General features: G+C 38.8%; 1 protein-coding gene across 1 annotated transcript in view; it reads right to left on the reverse strand.

Moving 5' to 3' along the window:
* Positions 1–18,199, reverse strand: part of LOC129422103 (diacylglycerol kinase theta) — a 44,931-nt gene extending 26,732 nt beyond the window's left edge. The window contains exons 1-4 of the mRNA XM_073854496.1: positions 17,491–18,199; positions 14,429–14,508; positions 4,283–4,382; positions 1,366–1,451 (exon numbers count right to left, since the gene is read on the reverse strand). Coding sequence (XP_073710597.1) covers positions 1,366–1,451; positions 4,283–4,382; positions 14,429–14,508; positions 17,491–17,701 — 477 coding nt within the window. The 5' untranslated portion in view covers positions 17,702–18,199. The remainder of the gene's footprint in view (positions 1–1,365; positions 1,452–4,282; positions 4,383–14,428; positions 14,509–17,490) is intronic.
* Positions 18,200–18,399: the final 200 nt, after the last annotated feature.

Consider the following 18,399-nt stretch of genomic DNA (forward strand, 5'->3'; position numbering starts at 1 on the left):
AGGTAAAACATACATTTCCAAAACACAATTCCAAATTTAGGGAAGTGAAGGATGCTATTCTTAAGGATCTGTAAGGAATTTATTTATTTTTTGCAAAAAATAGGACATGTGGTCCAGTACTAATATGACCTTTAGTAGGATTGGCTACGATTTAAGGCCTGTTCTGGTATAGTCAGTTTATTTTGATATAATCTTAATTTTCAGTTATTTTTCAGACACTTTATTGTGTTAATTTCTTGTGACAAATTTTCAGTATTTAAAGTTTAAAAGTAATTATTTAATGAATATATATATATGTTATGTGTATTAATATTTACTGCCAGGTAAACCTTGCAAAATATTGAATTTAAATAATCACAACAATGTGTGAAAAGTATTTAATGAACAAACAAAAAAATGTATGAGAATTAAATGTCAAAACATAAAAACAGACAATTAATCATCATAATTGTCAAAGCCCTAATGGTGTGTTTACACCAACTGCTGTAGAGGCGTGAAGCGCGAGTGATTTCAATGTTAAGTCAATGTGCAGACGCGTTGACGCGCGTCAGGAGGTCCCGCGGCGCGGAAGAGGCGTTCGGCGCGGAGCGGAAGACGCGTTTCCGCCTCATTCGCGCGTGAACCTCGCGCGAAAGGCGCGAATTGAGCGTTGTGCGCGGTACGCGTGAATGGTGCTATTGTGCATTTTGCGTTTCACGAGAATTTGCGGCTGACGCCCGAGTTGAAAGATTTTAACTTTGGCGGAATTTCGCGCCGCGTTAACCAATCAGGAGCCTGCCTGCTGCTGTGGTGGCAGCCCCGCCCGGAGTCACTCACTCAAGCAGTCACTCGGAGCTATATGACACAAGTTGTTATTTCTATTAGGAGACAGGAATAAAACGGACCTCGCTTGGAAGAGTGTCAGTAAGGACTTTGGGCAACCTGGTAAGTTGTAATACACACTTCACTTTTGAGTCACGTGACGTTTATCGACCCGCGTCGTTTATTTTGCCCCTATAGTAAGGTTACCCGATACAAACTGGTAACCCTCTTGATAAATGCACAATCAACATCAGTCATCTCGCAAACAGACACTCGCACAGCAGTTGCCCCTCCCACAAGAAGCAGATTTTGCCTCGGATGCGCGTCAAATGCTTGCTTATTCCGCGCGTCTACTCCGCTCTACACGCGCGAATGCATGCAAAGTGTTAACGCGGCAAACTAGGCGCAGTAGACGCGATTTTGACGCCCAAAACGCGTTTGGTGTAAACTCAGCATAAAACAGGCAATGGGGAGGATCTTCTCCATAGTTATTTTCTGACTTCATGGGCACTTCAGTGGGCCTTTAAATGTCAGGCTAACCGATGCAGTCTTGGTGGTACTCACAATGTCCTGACCTCCATCTTGGTGGCAGATACGGCAGTCGCTAACGCTGAAAGGGGCACAGTCGCTGTGAACGTGCAGCTCGCACACTGAAACACACACAAGCCAAAGTCACACACACAAAAAAATGTCTGCATAACATCACCACAAAGCAGGTTTCTTCTAAAGGTAAAGCAGTCAGTATTTTCATTCCTGTTTCCCAAACAGTGGAGAAGTCATGAACCCATGATACTCGAAAAGGTCTGATCAGATGAAAAAGCCATTCAATTTAAACGTATCAAATGTTTGAAACAGCTTTTCTTCAATGCTCCATTTGCACTTTAGAGAGAGAGAGAGAGAGAGACTGAGTGTAAGAGAGAAAGCGAGACAGAGCGAGAGAGAGACATAGTGCTGCAAAAAGGCCATTCTGCAATTTCCATAGCAACAGCTGCTTCCCAAACATGACATCTAGTGCACATAAATGAGCAACAACAATAAAAAGAGGCACGACAACAAGAAATTGAGGAAACTGAACGAATTTAGGGAAAAGGGTACGGGCTGTTTATAAAAAATAGGATGAAAAATATTAAAAATCATAAACAAGCATAGGATCAGATGAACAGAGCTTGTCAAGCCATATTATGCACTTTTCATTTTCTTCCTCGGCAGTTTAATTAAGAGGCCGACCGATAGTGCATTTTACAGATACCATTAACTAAGTTGGTCCCTGCTTGCCGATAACCGATAAATCGACCGATAGTTTTTAAAATGGATATTGGATAAAAAAAATCAAACATAAGACTCAAAGTGAAACAGTACTGAAATGTATTACAAAAGTAATAACGCAACAGTACTGAACCATGAAAATGTGCTAAATGAATAAATGTACAAATAAAAATATATCAATTATATTAATAAGTATTGAAGTAAATACTTCTGTGTAATACTCCCACTGGTAAAATTCAAATGACATAAATGTCTATTATAGGTGTAGTCTTGTACTTTATTTGCTTCGGTTTTAACACTTAATGATTATCTAATCAAAATAACAAAAGATGTATTGCAGTGATGATATAAAAGCACTGAATTCAGACTTTGATTGGACATGTTAATGTAGCCATCAACTGCATAAAGTTTGCTTTCTCTCGTTATTAACTTAAAATATATATAAATCATGGATAAAAGTAACCAGCTGGATATAAACTAATGCAAATTGATGGTAATAATCATGTCATTAAACATTTGGGTTAGATTTATCTGTGTGTATTTTTGTTTGAGGTACTATTAATATTAGCGTCCTGTCAGCCTTGACAACAAACTTGGGTTTCTGCTGTTGTTCCTCTGCTAATGCAGCATCTATTTAGAAAATTAATTACTTCATAATGATATAAAGCAACGGACACACTCGGAAAAACTATCGGCATGAACTTTTTGCCGATAGCCGATTGTTCCACCAATGAACTATCGGTGCCGATTATTAATCTGTCTGGCTCTGGTTTAATGTTATACACTTCACTTACTCACTTCTCTTAATCATTTACTCACTTTCATGTTGTTACAAACCTGCATAACTTTCATTTTCTTCTGATAAACATGAAGGAAGATATTTTGGGAAATGTTTGTAACCAAACCATTCGTGGACCAAACCAAAACGAATACTATGGAAGGAGATGTGGTCCACGAACGATTTGGTTACAAACATTTCTCAAAATATCTTCCTCCGTGTTGATCAGAACACAGAAATGTATACAGGTTTGTAACAACATGAGAGTAAAAAAATGATGACAGAATTTTCATTTTTGGGTGAACTATCCCTTTAGTCATTACTGGAGGGAGTAAAAGCATAGTAATAAAGTAAGCAAGCTTTATTTGGCCACATCATCTTCCCAAGACCCAAGCTTTGGTTTGTCTTTTTTTTCAGATTTCTTCCAGCTATTTGGGGTTAGGAAAAACCAATAAATATAATGACCAAATATTTTTCTTTGATCATGAAGCAGTGTATTGGTCCACGTTTGTGTACAACAGGTTCCAGTTACACAGAATTAAAGGTGACATAGAATGATTGAACGGAGTATTTATCCTTGTTCTGTGATGTGACATGTAGACAAAAAAAATTTTGTTTGGGTCTGTAATGCCTTAGAAGCTTCCTTAAATCCTCTCTCAGATAGCTCTATTAGGGTGGGGGATTTTAAACAAGTGGTTTTGCACCTATTTTGGCTCCCCCTACTGGCTTAACTTGCAATCTCATTACTGATTGGCTGACTTTGCTGCCACTCAAAAAATGTAGCCAATTATTAATATAAGTGGAGGGGCAGTTAGATGCCTGTGATGTCATAAGCATCAGTTTTTCAGATTGGGCTGTTTTCTGGCTGACATTTCTAAAAGAGGAATTTCTATGAGACTGAGATGTTTAACATGTTTAGCACTTTTTGTATGTTTGTGAATGCGGGTAGACTGCCATTATTTTACAAAGACAAGGTAAAAATGGTTTTTCATTCTCTGTCCCCTTTAAATATTATGGTGCAAACAACAAAAAATGTGATGTCCACATATGTGGTCTTAAGAGGTTAAAGGGATACTTCACCGATTTAGCATTCAGCTTTGTATCTGTAGAAACCCGGCAGTATTACTGAATGACCATGTTTCCCTCCCTCATTTCCCCCTGAGAGGAGAGATATCTGCATTTTGGTTCTGCAAAAAAGTCCTCCGATGATGTAATATGACGATTTTTGCATCATCGGAGGACTTTTTTGCAGAACCAAAATGCAGATATCTCTCCTCTCAGGGGGAAATGATGGAGGGAAACATGGTCATTCAGTAATACTGCCGGGTTTCTACAGATACAAAGCTGAATGCTAAATCGGTGAAGTATCCCTTTAATGCTGTATTTTTTCATTAATCTATCGCAAACCTCCTCATTTATGCTTTAATAAACACAAACCTTCACAGCGCAGGGCCGAGCTTCCTTCTAGATGCTTCCGACACACACAGCAGAACCTCTTCTTCAGACCGGCTGGACCGAAGCAATGTGCTACAGGAACCTAAAACACAGAGATGAGCGATTAATCGGTTTACAGTACAAATTACTATTTACATTATTGCCAAAATAAAGGATGTTCAGGGGGTTGCTATGTGGTTTGTTACTGTATAATTGCCCAAAATCTCTCTTTTTATTTTTTTGATTAGTGTTTTTTTACTAACAGTTAGTCAGTTATTCATAAACTGATCGTATGTCATAAAGCGCACTGCCAACTGACACGGCATATGTGACATCACTTCCTGTCTGAGTGGTGTGAACGGTGTGAAATGTGCCTGCTTTCTTCCTCTTGGGGGATGGTTTAGACTTCTGGAGGGTATTCATGCTTTAAATAGACATATAACATGGTTTCCCTTTGACCTCCTGTGCTAACGCAGAACTGTGACGATACAGTAAAAAAACACCAACATCCAGTTTCACATGACACCCAAGCATATCTATTTGCATATCTGAACTCGGTCTCATACAGCGATACCAATGCTTTTCAAGAAAGACCTCACATATTTAATGTCTTGCTTATCTGACACACATTTATGTCTTCCTGTACCAACTAACTAGTGCATCAGTCATGTTTGATTAGAGATACAATCAACATGTACGGTCAGTAGCATGGTTGTAGTACATTGCGGTTACAGTAACAGCGGCCTATATGTAATTGTAAATAAAACTTTGTTAAATTGTACACTGAAAAAAATTATTCATTCAATTTACTAAATTTTTTAAGGTAAGTGATTGCAATCCATTTATTTAAGCTACAATTAAACAAAAAATAAAAAAAATTTAAAGTGACACTTTGTACTTTTTCAACCTTCAGAATATATTCTCAAGACCCTTGTGATGGTACACTGACTTAAAGGTATAGCGGAGGATTTTCTAGAATTTTAGAAAAGAACCGCCTTCTCCACTTTTTAAAAAAATACAATTGCGCAACACTCCTGATTGACAACTAGGAGGACCAATAGTCTTTATGATCCATCCGGAAAAAGAAAATCCTCCGCAATACCTTTAATGACATGTCTACCATAGCCTGACGGGGTCTCTATCGCTTTTACTCGTACTTTTAAACGTGGGGTTACGGGTGGTAACCCGAGCACAAAAAGAACTACAAAATCCGACTTCTTTATGGCATACGTCACTTCCTCAAATTCGGACGTGAGAGCGCAACTATTTATTTTCCTGATGTTTCTGTCATGACCAAAGCAGCAACTAAGTAAAAGAAACCTAAGGTTTTGTCGGAGGAGACCAGAAAGAGAAAACGTGAGGGTGACAGAATAAAATGAAGGACGATGATCAATATCGGTCCACCGATGCTCGCTGGCGTGAACTAAAGAAGGAGTAGAGGTTCCTGACCAGTGATGCGCAGGTCAATGTATAAACAACCCGCACCCGACCAACGTTTTCAACTAACCAACCGCACCTCGGACCGCAAAAAAAAAAATATATATATATATATCGGGTACAATATATATATTGTACCCGACCCGCTCCCTGGCCTGCATTTTTTAAAAGTAGTAATTGTTTAAAATAGCTAATTGGCATCTTTATTTCAAACAACCCGACCAATCGCGACCCGAATATCATACAATTTTTTTTTGGATGACTTGTAAACCGGGGGTGACCACAGGCCCCCGCTCATTTCGGATGAACCCGCGCATCACTGTTCCTGATTGATGCTGACTTGGTCGTCATGCTTTTGGACTAGTATGTAATGTTATATTACTTGCATATATAAGTCCTGTCTTGCGCCCAAACACGATTTTTTTTTAAACGTGAATTTTGCTGGAGGCTATTTGGGGAGTGTAGAGAGTGACTTCTATCACATGACTCTGTGGTGTCGTGCTAGTTTCATGGGCCTACGACACGGGCGAACTGGGTTTGATTCCCCTATAAGGCAATTTTTTATATAAACTTTAACCAAGCGACCACCATTACAACTGGCTTGTAAACATGAGCTACGCGATCTTTTGCCGTTTGAAAACCATGAAATTATATTCATATGACATGCTGGATGGCACACTTTGTAACCTAAAGAGTTGTCTTCTTTTCCTTTGCGACAGTGCTGCTGCGCTTGTGGCCTCTAGGGGCGCCAGACGTGAAAAATACATGTCTTGCGCCCCCTAGTGGCCAAAAAGTTCAGTGGTGGCCCATTAAAAAAGTTTTGTTTAAATGTGGCGTAAATAAATTGTTTGCAACCACTTACCTTAAAAATATTGAGTAAATTTAATGAATACATTTTTTCAGTGAATTCATTATTGTTTTCAGTCGATAAGATATGATTTTTGATTACTTACATTTTATTTAACTATATAAAGCAGAATCTAGAAAAATGAAAATGGAAAAACGGAATTTGAGAATAAATAAAACGGAATTTTGGAAAAATTAAATGAAAAATTAAATAAAATTAATTTCATAGAGCCCTAAATGAGCAAATCTTCTATGCGGGTCCTGTGCCTGCTAAACAACTTAAGAATGAAGCTACATCCGAAATTGCCCACTTCCGTAGTATGTGAGTAGTATGTCAGTATTCAAAAAAAATAAACAGTTAAATTTCGCAAGTTAACTGCGCATCTCATGTGCTGTATCAACACTGAAAAAAATTGTTCATTCAATTTACTAATTTTTTTTAAGGTAAGTGGTTGCAATCAATTTATTTAAACAAAACAGAGTAGTAAAGTAAAATACTTTTGATTAAATGTAGCTTAAATAAATTGATTGCAACCACTTACCTTAAAAAATTTAGTAAATTGAATGAATCATTTTTCTCAGTGAACATGGCGGATGCAGTACGTCCGAATTTCACACTAACCATATTCATACTTTATATAGCGTACTGTTTTACCGGTCGATGAGTCTGTCACAATATTTATATGTAGAAGACAACGTCTCACACATTAAAAATGAGACATTTTTAGACCTTAAGCCTACAGAAACAAAGTATAAATTGAATAGTGATAAAAGCCTGCCAGAACATGGCAATGAGATCCTATCCATCCACACTCAAAGTGCACTTAAGCTTTAGATTTAAACCTGTTGACTTAAAGCATACTAATAACTGCACTTTACAAAAGCATAAGTGATCTGAGAGTGGTTCCTCCACACCTACTCGCATTCTCAAGCAAACTGAATCACGACCACGGCCGGAAAATGTTGAAATATATTCAGCGAATGAACGCAGTGACGAGTCGGGCTGTCACGACTCACTATGTGTGTGTGTGTATGCGTCTGTAAGTGATTTCATGAGAATAAGATGTAGATTAATGCAGCTTGTTAAGAAGAAGAACCTGCCTGATGGCTTTTTGTCTGTGGCTCTTGATAAACATCTGAGGGTACTTGGCTGCATGATTTGTAGGTTTGTAAATGGTTTCTTTCTCTACAGACACTTTGCTGGGGTGGTAAAATACTGATGGGGGTCTGCTCTGTTTCAAGAAAGGTTCACTGTTTGAGCCAAAGGAATTATGGGTAAATGAAGAGTTTGGGAACGAAGGTTTATGATCTTGCTGTTCTGTCATGCCCTTGAGCACTGGTGGTTAAGGATTGTCTCTGTTTGCCTACTGCAAGTCATGTTGAATTTAAGCATCCTCTGAACAAAACAAAAAAAATCCAACAAACAGGAAAAACTCCCTTTCTTTGAGGACACAACTCCCTTTAGGGTATCTTTGTTGCAACGATTTTCTTTCAGCATTTTCTTTTTTCTTGTTTCTGTGTCTGTTTTTAGTGAGGGTTCTTAAACAATTAAACACTTTTAAGGAAAATTATATTACATTTTTATATATTATAAATAGGGCTGTCAAAATTAACACGTTAATGCAAATTAATTTTAAAGATCACGTTTTTCCTGATCCCATTTTTCAAACTTTAGTTAGTGTGTAATGTTGCTGTTAGAGGATAAATAATACATGTAAAATGATAAAGCTCAAAGTTCACCGCCAGGCGATTGGCGATAATTTGCATGTGATTGTCATTGCACATCTCGTCAGTAAAGCCGGTTCCTTGATTAGAAGTAAATCGTCATCAGCTGCTTTCAGATGGAGCGGCATTTACTACACAAAGCTGTAGTTCACTGACAATCGGGGCAATTTCGCATTAATTATCGCGAACGTATCGCCTGCGATATGTATGCGATATGACCCAGTTTGTCAGTGAACTACGGCTTTGCATAGTAAATGCCGCTCCATCTGAAAGCAGGTGATGACGATTTACTTCTAATCAAGGAACCGGCTTTACTGACAAGATTTATTGCCCATCCCTACCAGCCGATATATTTTCTTTAACAGAAGACCCCTTTCAAAGCCTACAGCGAACAGCCGGTTTGGACTACAGCCCTCTACTTCCGATTAAATGACGTCAATGTAACAGTTTTTGCCTAAACTCCGCCCACAGGAATACGCCACTCGCCGGCTAAGCTCAAACGGCTCTCCTAAGCTAAGCTGGCTCTCCTAAGCTAAGCTGCTGTCAAATCACAACGCACTAAACAAACTACACAATCAGAACTCGATACGTATTTCTGAAGGATGGACTTCATAGAACAAGAAAGACATAAGCCCGTTTGTAGGACAGTGAAAACAGCGCTATACAGAAAAGAAAATTGTGTGAAAAATGCTGCGTGAAACATGAACACGTTATATTGCTTACTGTAAATACTATCACAGCTTCAAACACAGGAAGAAAGGGACCCTTAAATGGCATTAATTTTATTGATGCGCGATTAACGCAACGCACAATTTCTGTTTGACGCTTGGTCTAGCCCATAGTTGATAAATTAATAAAAAAAGAAAATGAGGCTGTCATCTAGCGAATACAATGCTCTAAATGGTCGTTGAACATCTAAAATGATCTTTTTTATACGTTTTCTGAGATGGTTACAGTCCTAACTAATACACCAAAGATGCGTGTCAATCCTTTTGTGTGTCTCATTTTGGTTTGGGTTTTAAAACATGCAGGAATTAGAAAATAGGGAGCAGGACTTGCTTGATGTTAAAATAGTTAAAAAGTTTGGGACCTGATTGATGTTAAAAGAGATATTAAGAGTGACAAGACTCAAAACTATCTCGTGCTGACTGACAGATCTAAAGCCTGTTTAATAAATTCTTGTTTCATCAAAAATTCACGCAGATATAATCTGTTATGTCTTAAGTTTGGTTTACTGTTGAGGAAAAATATCTGTTATGTAACAAAATGTGCATTATAGTATATCTAAAGCTGTCTGTCTCAATGTCAATCAAACAATAAAGGAAAAAAGTTGAGCATATATTGATTTTTTTTACTTTGTGTGTGGTAAATCTATTAATTTTACCAGTGATTTTAAGGTATAGTAATTTTTGATTTTTCTCAAAAGTAACTTCGCTGACTCTGTCAACTTCAAACAGCTGCAGTTCTGTCATGTTCTGTCAGATTCCAACAAAACATGCATTGTTTTGAATTTTTTGATAGAGAATATAAAATAAATAATTTTTGAAACTTTGCTCATTCCGACTCAATTTGCCAGCACGAGTCACAAACAATGCAGCAGCAAACAGAAATAAAGAAAGAAAAGGGTCTTCTGAAAGGAAAATTCATATACAACACAATGGCTGATGGTTTTGTTGAAAATGTAAACAGGTTGATGTAAACACACATTTGCATAAAGCATCTATATTTGTTAAGGTAGTTGTTAAGGTTTTAAATTAAGGTAGATTTAGAACAGATAAAAATTTGTGATACATCGCAAGTTAACTCATGACAATCATGCGATTAATCTACATTAAATATTTTAATCTACTGACAGCCCTAATTATAAATTATACAAATGTACACTGCAAAAAATTATTTTCAAGAAAACATTTTCTTAGTATTTTTGTATTGTTTTCAGTAAAAATATTTAAATATTCTTAAGTTAAGATGCTTTTTTTAAATAAGCAAAATGACCCAAGAAAATAAGTCTAGTTTTTAGACCTAAAATATCAAATTTAAGTGATTTTGTGCATAAAACAAGCAAAAAAAATTTCTTGAATTTTTCTTGAATTTAGTGTTTAAAAAAAATGTTCACAATTTTTGGCTTACCCCAATAGCAGATTTTTTTTTTTTTTTGCTTGTTTTATGCACAAAATCACTTAAATTTGATATTTTTGGTCTAAAAACTAGACTTATTTTCTTGGGTCGTTTTGCTCATCAAGAAAAATCATCTTAATTTAATAATTTTTATATATTTTTACTGAAAACAAAAAAAAAATACTAAGAAAATTTTTTATTGAAAATAATTTTTTGCAGTGTATTGCTTTCTTTTTATCTTTTTTTTTTAAAAATAAAATTGCCTACTAAATGCCTAAAAGTAAATGTGAGTGTATGTATTTAAATTTTTATTGAATTTAGTGCTGAACACAAGTATTTAAAAAACTTTATTCGTAAGCGTTTCTGTGAGTTGTCAACTTCAGTGAAAAAAAATTATGTGATATTTAAGAGACAAACATATCATGGCGCTGCGCATGATCTGACAGCTCTGCGTCACTCAGGATTTGGATTCTTGGGAACACAAGGAAAAATAGCTTGACATTTGCTCAGGCAAACCAGAAAATTTAGGTGCTTGTGATGGTGCCAGAAATTGAACATACTGATGTTTGCAAGCTCAGACATGAGACGGCAAATCGCTTCGCTTTTTCCTTATTCTTGTAAGCCGCTTTTGATAAAATGCTCTGATAAATGCCACACACACACACATCTATTTGTGACACTAGTACTCCCTACTGAAGTCAGCTATGTCCTGTCCAACGAGAGGAGACATCCTCACTGACCCTCACTACAGTAAACTGCAAAGCATCCTACCGGACGTGACCTTGTTTCCTGTCGCCAGCCACCCTTGCTAAGATCTTAAAGGTGATTTACGTATAAGGGATAATACAATTTCATTGTGGATCAATGTACATGAGGTCAATTAAACAGATCTTTACATCTTTTACTGTAATAATGTGTCAGATGGTTGTTTCAGTTTGTGTTTGCATTTCCTCAAATGTAGTTCAGAGAGGTTGTTAAGTAGAGGCTAATGGAGCGATTGGCTCTAAGGCTGACTCACTACAACAACCATCCACACACCCACACACAGACATACAAAACACACACACACACAATACAAACACATGCACACACAACCTCAGTGAATACAAAAACACACTTATTTCCTTTTCAAACTAAACAAATCAATCTTACAAGAAAAAAAACACACACATAAAATCTATTATGTATTAACAAAAACTACTGTAGTAGTTTCTAAAGTAATCTTTTTTTATCCAGCTCTGAAGTTTATTTTCCCCTTATTATTTATTGGTCTAAATTTAGTTTAGCTGTGGTTTGGTGTTCTGGGCGTCTGTTATCACATCCTGCGGCAGCTCTGACGCGATTGGCCAATAGGCATCAATGCCATACAGCTAAGTGTTTTGTTTTCTGTGAATTCAACCCTGATGAACCAATGAAATGATGCCGATTGTAAGCAGACAGCATGGTCTGTGGTTACTTTATTTTGAGCTGTGAAGTTTATGGCTACACATACATCCTGTTTTAAGAAGAACTATAGCAGTTTTGCCCCAAGTTACAATATCTTTTTAAAGTCATTCGTACTATATGTAATATCAAGTTATATTAAAGAGGACACTTCACAGGACTTTTTAAGATGTCAAATAAATCTTTGGTGTCTCCAGAGTACTTAGCTCAAAATACCATATAGATAATTTATTATAACATGTTAAAATTGCCACTTTGTAGCTGTGTGTTTTTGGGTATCTTCGTTTAAATGCAAATAAGCTGATATCTGCACTAAATGCAGTGCCGTGGTTGGATAGTACAGATTAAGGGGTGGTATTATCCCCTTTAGACTAGGGGTGTGCGATATGACAATATTTGACCGATATGACAATATTTTCGGAAACATTGTTGTATCGTGATTCGTGCCTACATCAAGTATGCGACAAGGGGCGAGGTATGGGCCAGGTATACCTTTGTCCTTGGAGCTTTCAAAGTATACTGACTACGAGCGGATGGCCGTGCTCCGACACATACGCAATACAAATAATTAGTCTACCAGGCCGTCAGGGCAGCTTTGATTTGCAACATTTACAGTACATTAAAACATTTAGGATCAGTGAAGAAAAGTAGCTGATCCACCATTGCAAAAAAGTTTAGAACAAACATCAAGAAAACAAAGAACAGGAATCAAACATTATGGTGACGCAAATGCTCCACAGCTTTCTGTTCTTGGAAGAATTGAAAATAAAAGAAAACAATAGTGTTTGTGCAAATGCTGTCTATTTTCTTTGTGTAATTGTTTGTAGTGGAGTGTTCTGTCTCAATATTTTCTCGTGCATGCTCGTGCATACGCTTATTGTCCGTGCACTTTCCGTGCATATATTTGTTACCTTGTAGGACTGCATTTTTAAATGGGGGCATTGTTATGGCTGTATTAAGGCCAAGTAATGGCAAAATAGTCTTTAAAAAAAAAAACATGGAAAAGAATGGTGATAAAATCGTGATTTTGCCTAAACCAATCGTGATATGATATTTTCCCCATATCGCCCATCCCTACTTCTGACATCACAAGGGAGCCAGATTTCAACCTTAAGCTATTTTTTCACATGCTTGCAGAGAATGTTTTACCAAAACTAAGTTACTGTGTTGATCTTTTTCACATTTTCTAGGTTGATAAAACACTGGGGACTCAATTATAGCACTTAAACATGAAAAAAAACTTTAAGCTCTGTCTATGAAATCCAGGCTAAAGTGTCATAATCTAATTTTAAGCATCAAAGATTTAATTCATTGATTTCAATTGATTTCATGACCTCAGTCAATATTAAAGATATCAAGGTGATTCACAGAATGTTCTTTGCATTATGTAGGATGATTTTATGCAGAAAACAGTGCATACATTTTTTTTTAATGAAAAACCCGGCCCGAGGCAACCCGACCCGAGAAAATAAGACCCGAGTCTGACCTTACCCATTGGCAATATTTTGATAACCTGACTGGACCCGAATGTAAATGGCACTGATGTACATGCAGTCTGCATCCCTGCACACACCAGTCAGACAGAATAAAACTAATTTGGCCCATTGCTCCATTTATTTCATTTGTTATCTGACGACAACACCAAGTTAACCGCTAAAATGTGCATTTAAAATTGATTGACAGGTCTGGCTCAACAAAAAATTACATACCGCATTGAAAAATGACTCGATGAACACAGATGAGATTTGGGTCTTCTAGGGTCAGTTCTGCAAAAAACATTTATTTTAATCTACCCGAGACCCGATGCCGCTAATATTATACCCGACCCATGTCAGAGGCATGCACAAAACATTTAGACCGGAACCTGCTCGGGTCTCGGGTCGGATCTCGGGTTTCGGATCTAAGTGGACCCGTGAAGACCTCTATTTCACAGACTGGGTCACATATTTCTATATCTAACCTATAATATGTCCTACAACTAACTGTGTTTTGATGTGCTCTGTTTAAAAACACAGGCAGTCGTCATCCTAACCATTATGGACCCTTGTGACCACTTCAAAAATAATTCAGTTCATGCTCACAATCACGGTGTAATTCATTAAAAAAGAAACTTCCCATCTTGGTGGTTATAATGTAGCTAGATCGATCGTAATCAAAGGCACAAATGCCGACTGACACTTGGCCTTCACGAAACGCCACATCACATCAGGAAGTCATCAGTAATTCATTATGAAGGACAGACAAAGGGCTACACCGACTGCTGTGTTACTGAGCAAAATGGCCTCGGTCAATACTTCTTAAATTATTAAATGTGAATTCAGGGAATAACATACTATGTTGTTTGTAATGCAAAGACCACAAAGACAACAGTTTCGGTGTAAACTGCTAATTATGATCTTTTTTGTGCGATCATGCTACACTAAACTGCTTGATCATTCTTCATTATCTTAATAACTGTTCAAGACTTCATGTTCTGTATAATTAGAGCATCCTTTAAGTGTTCTCAACAATGCCGTGTTAGTAATAGTAAGTGTTATATACATAGATGCATGTCCTGCACGTCCAGCATGGTTTACTTACCCGAACCTGTGTGGGAGCCATGCATGAACACACAGTCCTGACGTGCTTTAAACATTTCTCATGAGACATGAAGTTACACACTGCAAAAAAAGAGAGAAAGGGGTGGTTAAAGAAGGTCAAATACAAACAATAAAAAAACAAAGAATTTCATATTGTTGTAGCAGTGACCTATAACTATTGGAACCATAAAATAATATCAGCTTTGCAAAAATGGTGATTTAAAGTGAATTACAAGTGACTAGGAAGCAATGTTGTAGTCAAGACCACCTAAACCGAGACCAAGACCAAAGGGTGTTGAAACTAAGACATGACCAAGACTCTGAGGGGCCGAGACCAAGACTCTGAGGGGCCGAGACAAAGACTCGTAGGGGCCGAGACCAAGACTCGTAGGCCAAGACTCGTAGGGGCCGAGAGACCAAGACTCGTAGGGGCCGAGAGACCAAGACTCGTAGGGGCCGAGAGACCAAGACTCGTAGGGGCCGAGAGACCAAGACTCGGCGTGGCCGAGGCCAAGACTCGTAGGGGCCGAGAGACCAAGACTCGTAGGGGCCGAGAGACCAAGACTCGTAGGGGCCGAGAGACCAAGACTCGGAGGGGCCGAGAGACCAAGACTCGCCGTGGCCAAGACTCGGAGGGGCCGAGAGACCAAGACTCGGAGGGGCCGAGAGACCAAGACTCGGAGGGGCCGAGAGACCAAGACTCGGAGGGGCCGAGAGACCAAGACTCGGAGGGGCCGAGAGACCAAGACTCGGAGGGGCCGAGAGACCAAGACTCGGAGGGGCCGAGAGACCAAGACTCGGAGGGGCCGAGAGACCAAGACTCGGAGGGGCCGAGACAAAGACTCGGAGGGGCCGAGAGACCAAGACTCGGAGGGGCCGAGAGACCAAGACTCGGAGGGGCCGAGAGACCAAGACTCGGAGGGGCCGAGAGACCAAGACTCGGAGGGGCCGAGAGACCAAGACTCGGAGGTGCCGAAAGACGGAAGACGGAAAAGAAGATATTTAGATGAATGATGGTAAGCACACAGTTGATATACCCACTGAATTCCAGAGTATTTGTTTATACCACAGGTCTGTTGAATGCTGTATTCTGACTGGTTGAGAAATGTTCCATGGGTATGCATTATTTTTCGATAACCGCACACCTAACTTTTCAAATGTCTTTAAAAAAGGCACCAGAGCAATGTTTGTGGTAACCATGGTATAAGCGGAAAAATTGACTCAGGCCCATCGTCAATTATTCCTTACTAATCCTACTATGGAAGTCATTAGGTACCATCAACTATGTGGTTACTATCACTTATCAAAATATATTTTCTTAACCAAAGAAGAAACTCAAACAAATTTCTAAGAACATGCGCGTGAGTAAATAATGACAGAATTTTCATGTTTTGGGTAAACTATCCCTTTAATGCTAATGAATACACTGACCAGACTACTAGATCCTGATGCATTAAGCAGACTGCAAGTGTTTGAGGTAAAACATGCGCACCCGTTTATGTTCTGCTCTTATTGAATCTGGAGAGAGCATCTGCCTCACCGCTCCATTGGGCTACGTGTTGCCATGCCAACCCGGAAGAGTCGATCACGACTTCACTGCAGCGCGTTACGTAACAGAAACATCTCATTTCTGCCTAACTCTGCCTGGTAACATCCATGCTGTCAATCAACACCCTCACAAAACAACATTTATCCAAGACGTGTTGCTCACAGCCAGAAACAATTGTAAAAAAAGCCTGTGATTCGCATCACGTTGTGGATTAATCTCTGTCTGAGAATCAGCAACAGGTTTTAAATAGGCAAAACCAGCTCTAGTTAACATTCTTTAGTGTGCATATAATTCAAATAAAATCAGATTTTGCTCAATCACTGATGACTATTTGTGCTCAGACTTACATCTATGTGCAATATGTATAAAAACTACATCATCAAGTCAGCGAGTTTACTAAACAGACGGCTGCCAAAAGCCTGTAAATCTACACTTGTTTCAGGTTCAATATGCTATGGACTGAAAGTTGTTTTTATCTATCTATCTATCTATCTATCTATCTATCTATCTATCTATCGGGGGGAAAAATAATACAGAATTTTACTATGCTATCCTAGCCTCTGCCAATCTCTGACCATAATATAGCCCTGACATATGCTAAACTGTTGAATAACAACTTATTTACACCAATGAGCAGCTCTGTAAAACTGTAAACATCTGACTGACAGAAGTGAGAACAGTTCTAACACTGACAAAGATCTCCATCAATTAGATGGATCTCATCAAAGTGTCTCCAGCACAAAACTGGACAATTACGGATTGCTGTCCAACAGGAGAAGTGTGCTGGATCGATCGGGATCAATCTGTCTTCACCGGTTTAAAAACTAGCCACATTATTGAATCATTCAGGAGAGAGAGAGAGAGAGAGAGAGAGAGAGAGAGAGAGAGAGATGTGTATTTTCTAACATTTCAATTATCCCTTCTCTTTCCATAATGTTAGGTGTATAATATGCTGTCAATCAAAGTGGGTAGGCAGCCCTACTGAAAAATCTTGCTAAGACCAGCATGTGCTGGTTTAAGCTGGTCTCCCAGTTTGGTTTTAGCTGGTATTGCTGGTCTAGTTGTGTTTTGGTCACTTTTAAAGCTGGTCTAGCTGGAGTTTGCTGGAAGACCAGCTGACCTACCAGCTTGACCAGCTTTGCCATGCTGGTAGGACCAGCTTAGACCAGCTACAGCCACCTTAAACCAGGTAAAACCAGCTACCCTGGTCTTTGCTGGATTTTCAATAGGGAGTATATTTAAACAAAATCATGAACTTGCTCTTTAAATCGCATGGCATGGTTAGCCTAACTGACCCTAAAAATGCATAGCATGCACATATATGACGTAACATTTAAGATGTTCATAAGGGCAAAAAGATGGATGGCATTCTCTTAACTCCCAAAGTGGACTTTACCATTGTGAATCATACCTTTATCGCAGTACCATTGTATTTAAACCGAAACCATCTCGAATCACTTCAAACACCTATTTTTTTGTTGTCAATGTTTTACTGTATTACTCAAGCATCTTACCTTCACAAACAAACCCGACAATGCCCCATATAAAGTCGCTGCAGTGATGACAGAATGTCGGTTTAGTCAGGGTCACTTTCCGAAAGCAGTGTCCGGGAGCGTTGACCGAGTACCGAGTCTTTGAACTGGGCGACTGCTGCTGAGCCTTCTTCCTCCCGGGTCCCGGGCTCGAGATCGGGCTGTCGTGCTTCACCCGACCGCCGTCTGCCATCTCATTCACCTCTAACTGAAATCCAGCGCAAACCGCAGAGGAGAATCCTCCACGAGATTCGTTACCGAAGACGTCTCGTGATTTGGCCGCTATGTTAAATCAAACCGAGTCATTATTGAATACAGTGAATGTTTCTTCTCTCCCGCTACAATGTATCAACGCGAATCGGAAACGCGGCTACAATGTAACAGAATGTCGGAAACGTCCAATCACAGCGCGTCTCTGTTACTGTCTGGAGCTCCACTGTATGGCCATCACACAGAAAATCAAATCAATATGTCAAACATCCCGACCCCTTTTAAGCAATGAAAACAAGCAGAGCTTTAACAACCAGATGAAAATAAAAAATAAAGCCGCCACGTGCACGCATATGACGCGTACATCGGCATAAACCCGGGCTCTTTTGTGATGGTTTTCACTTTCTCAAAGATGAGATTTTGTTTAAGCACAAACAGAGCCGTAACTTCCGCTTGTAGTGGAGCTCCGGTTTGACGTGATGTGTGGCGAGCGAGGGTTCAATACACGCCCTCTTGTTCACGCGAACACCCTGTACATACAAATAGGTTGTACTGTACACACACCTTTGTGTTTTTCAATTGTTCTCAAATTTAACTACTTTCCAGTCATAACCTTTAACAGACAACATTTTTTTTGTTTTTATTGAACATGCACTGTTAAAATTCATGTAGAAATTACTG

This window comes from Misgurnus anguillicaudatus, chromosome 16, assembly GCF_027580225.2.
Source record: "Misgurnus anguillicaudatus chromosome 16, ASM2758022v2, whole genome shotgun sequence".
Taxonomy (NCBI): Eukaryota; Metazoa; Chordata; class Actinopteri; order Cypriniformes; family Cobitidae; genus Misgurnus; species Misgurnus anguillicaudatus.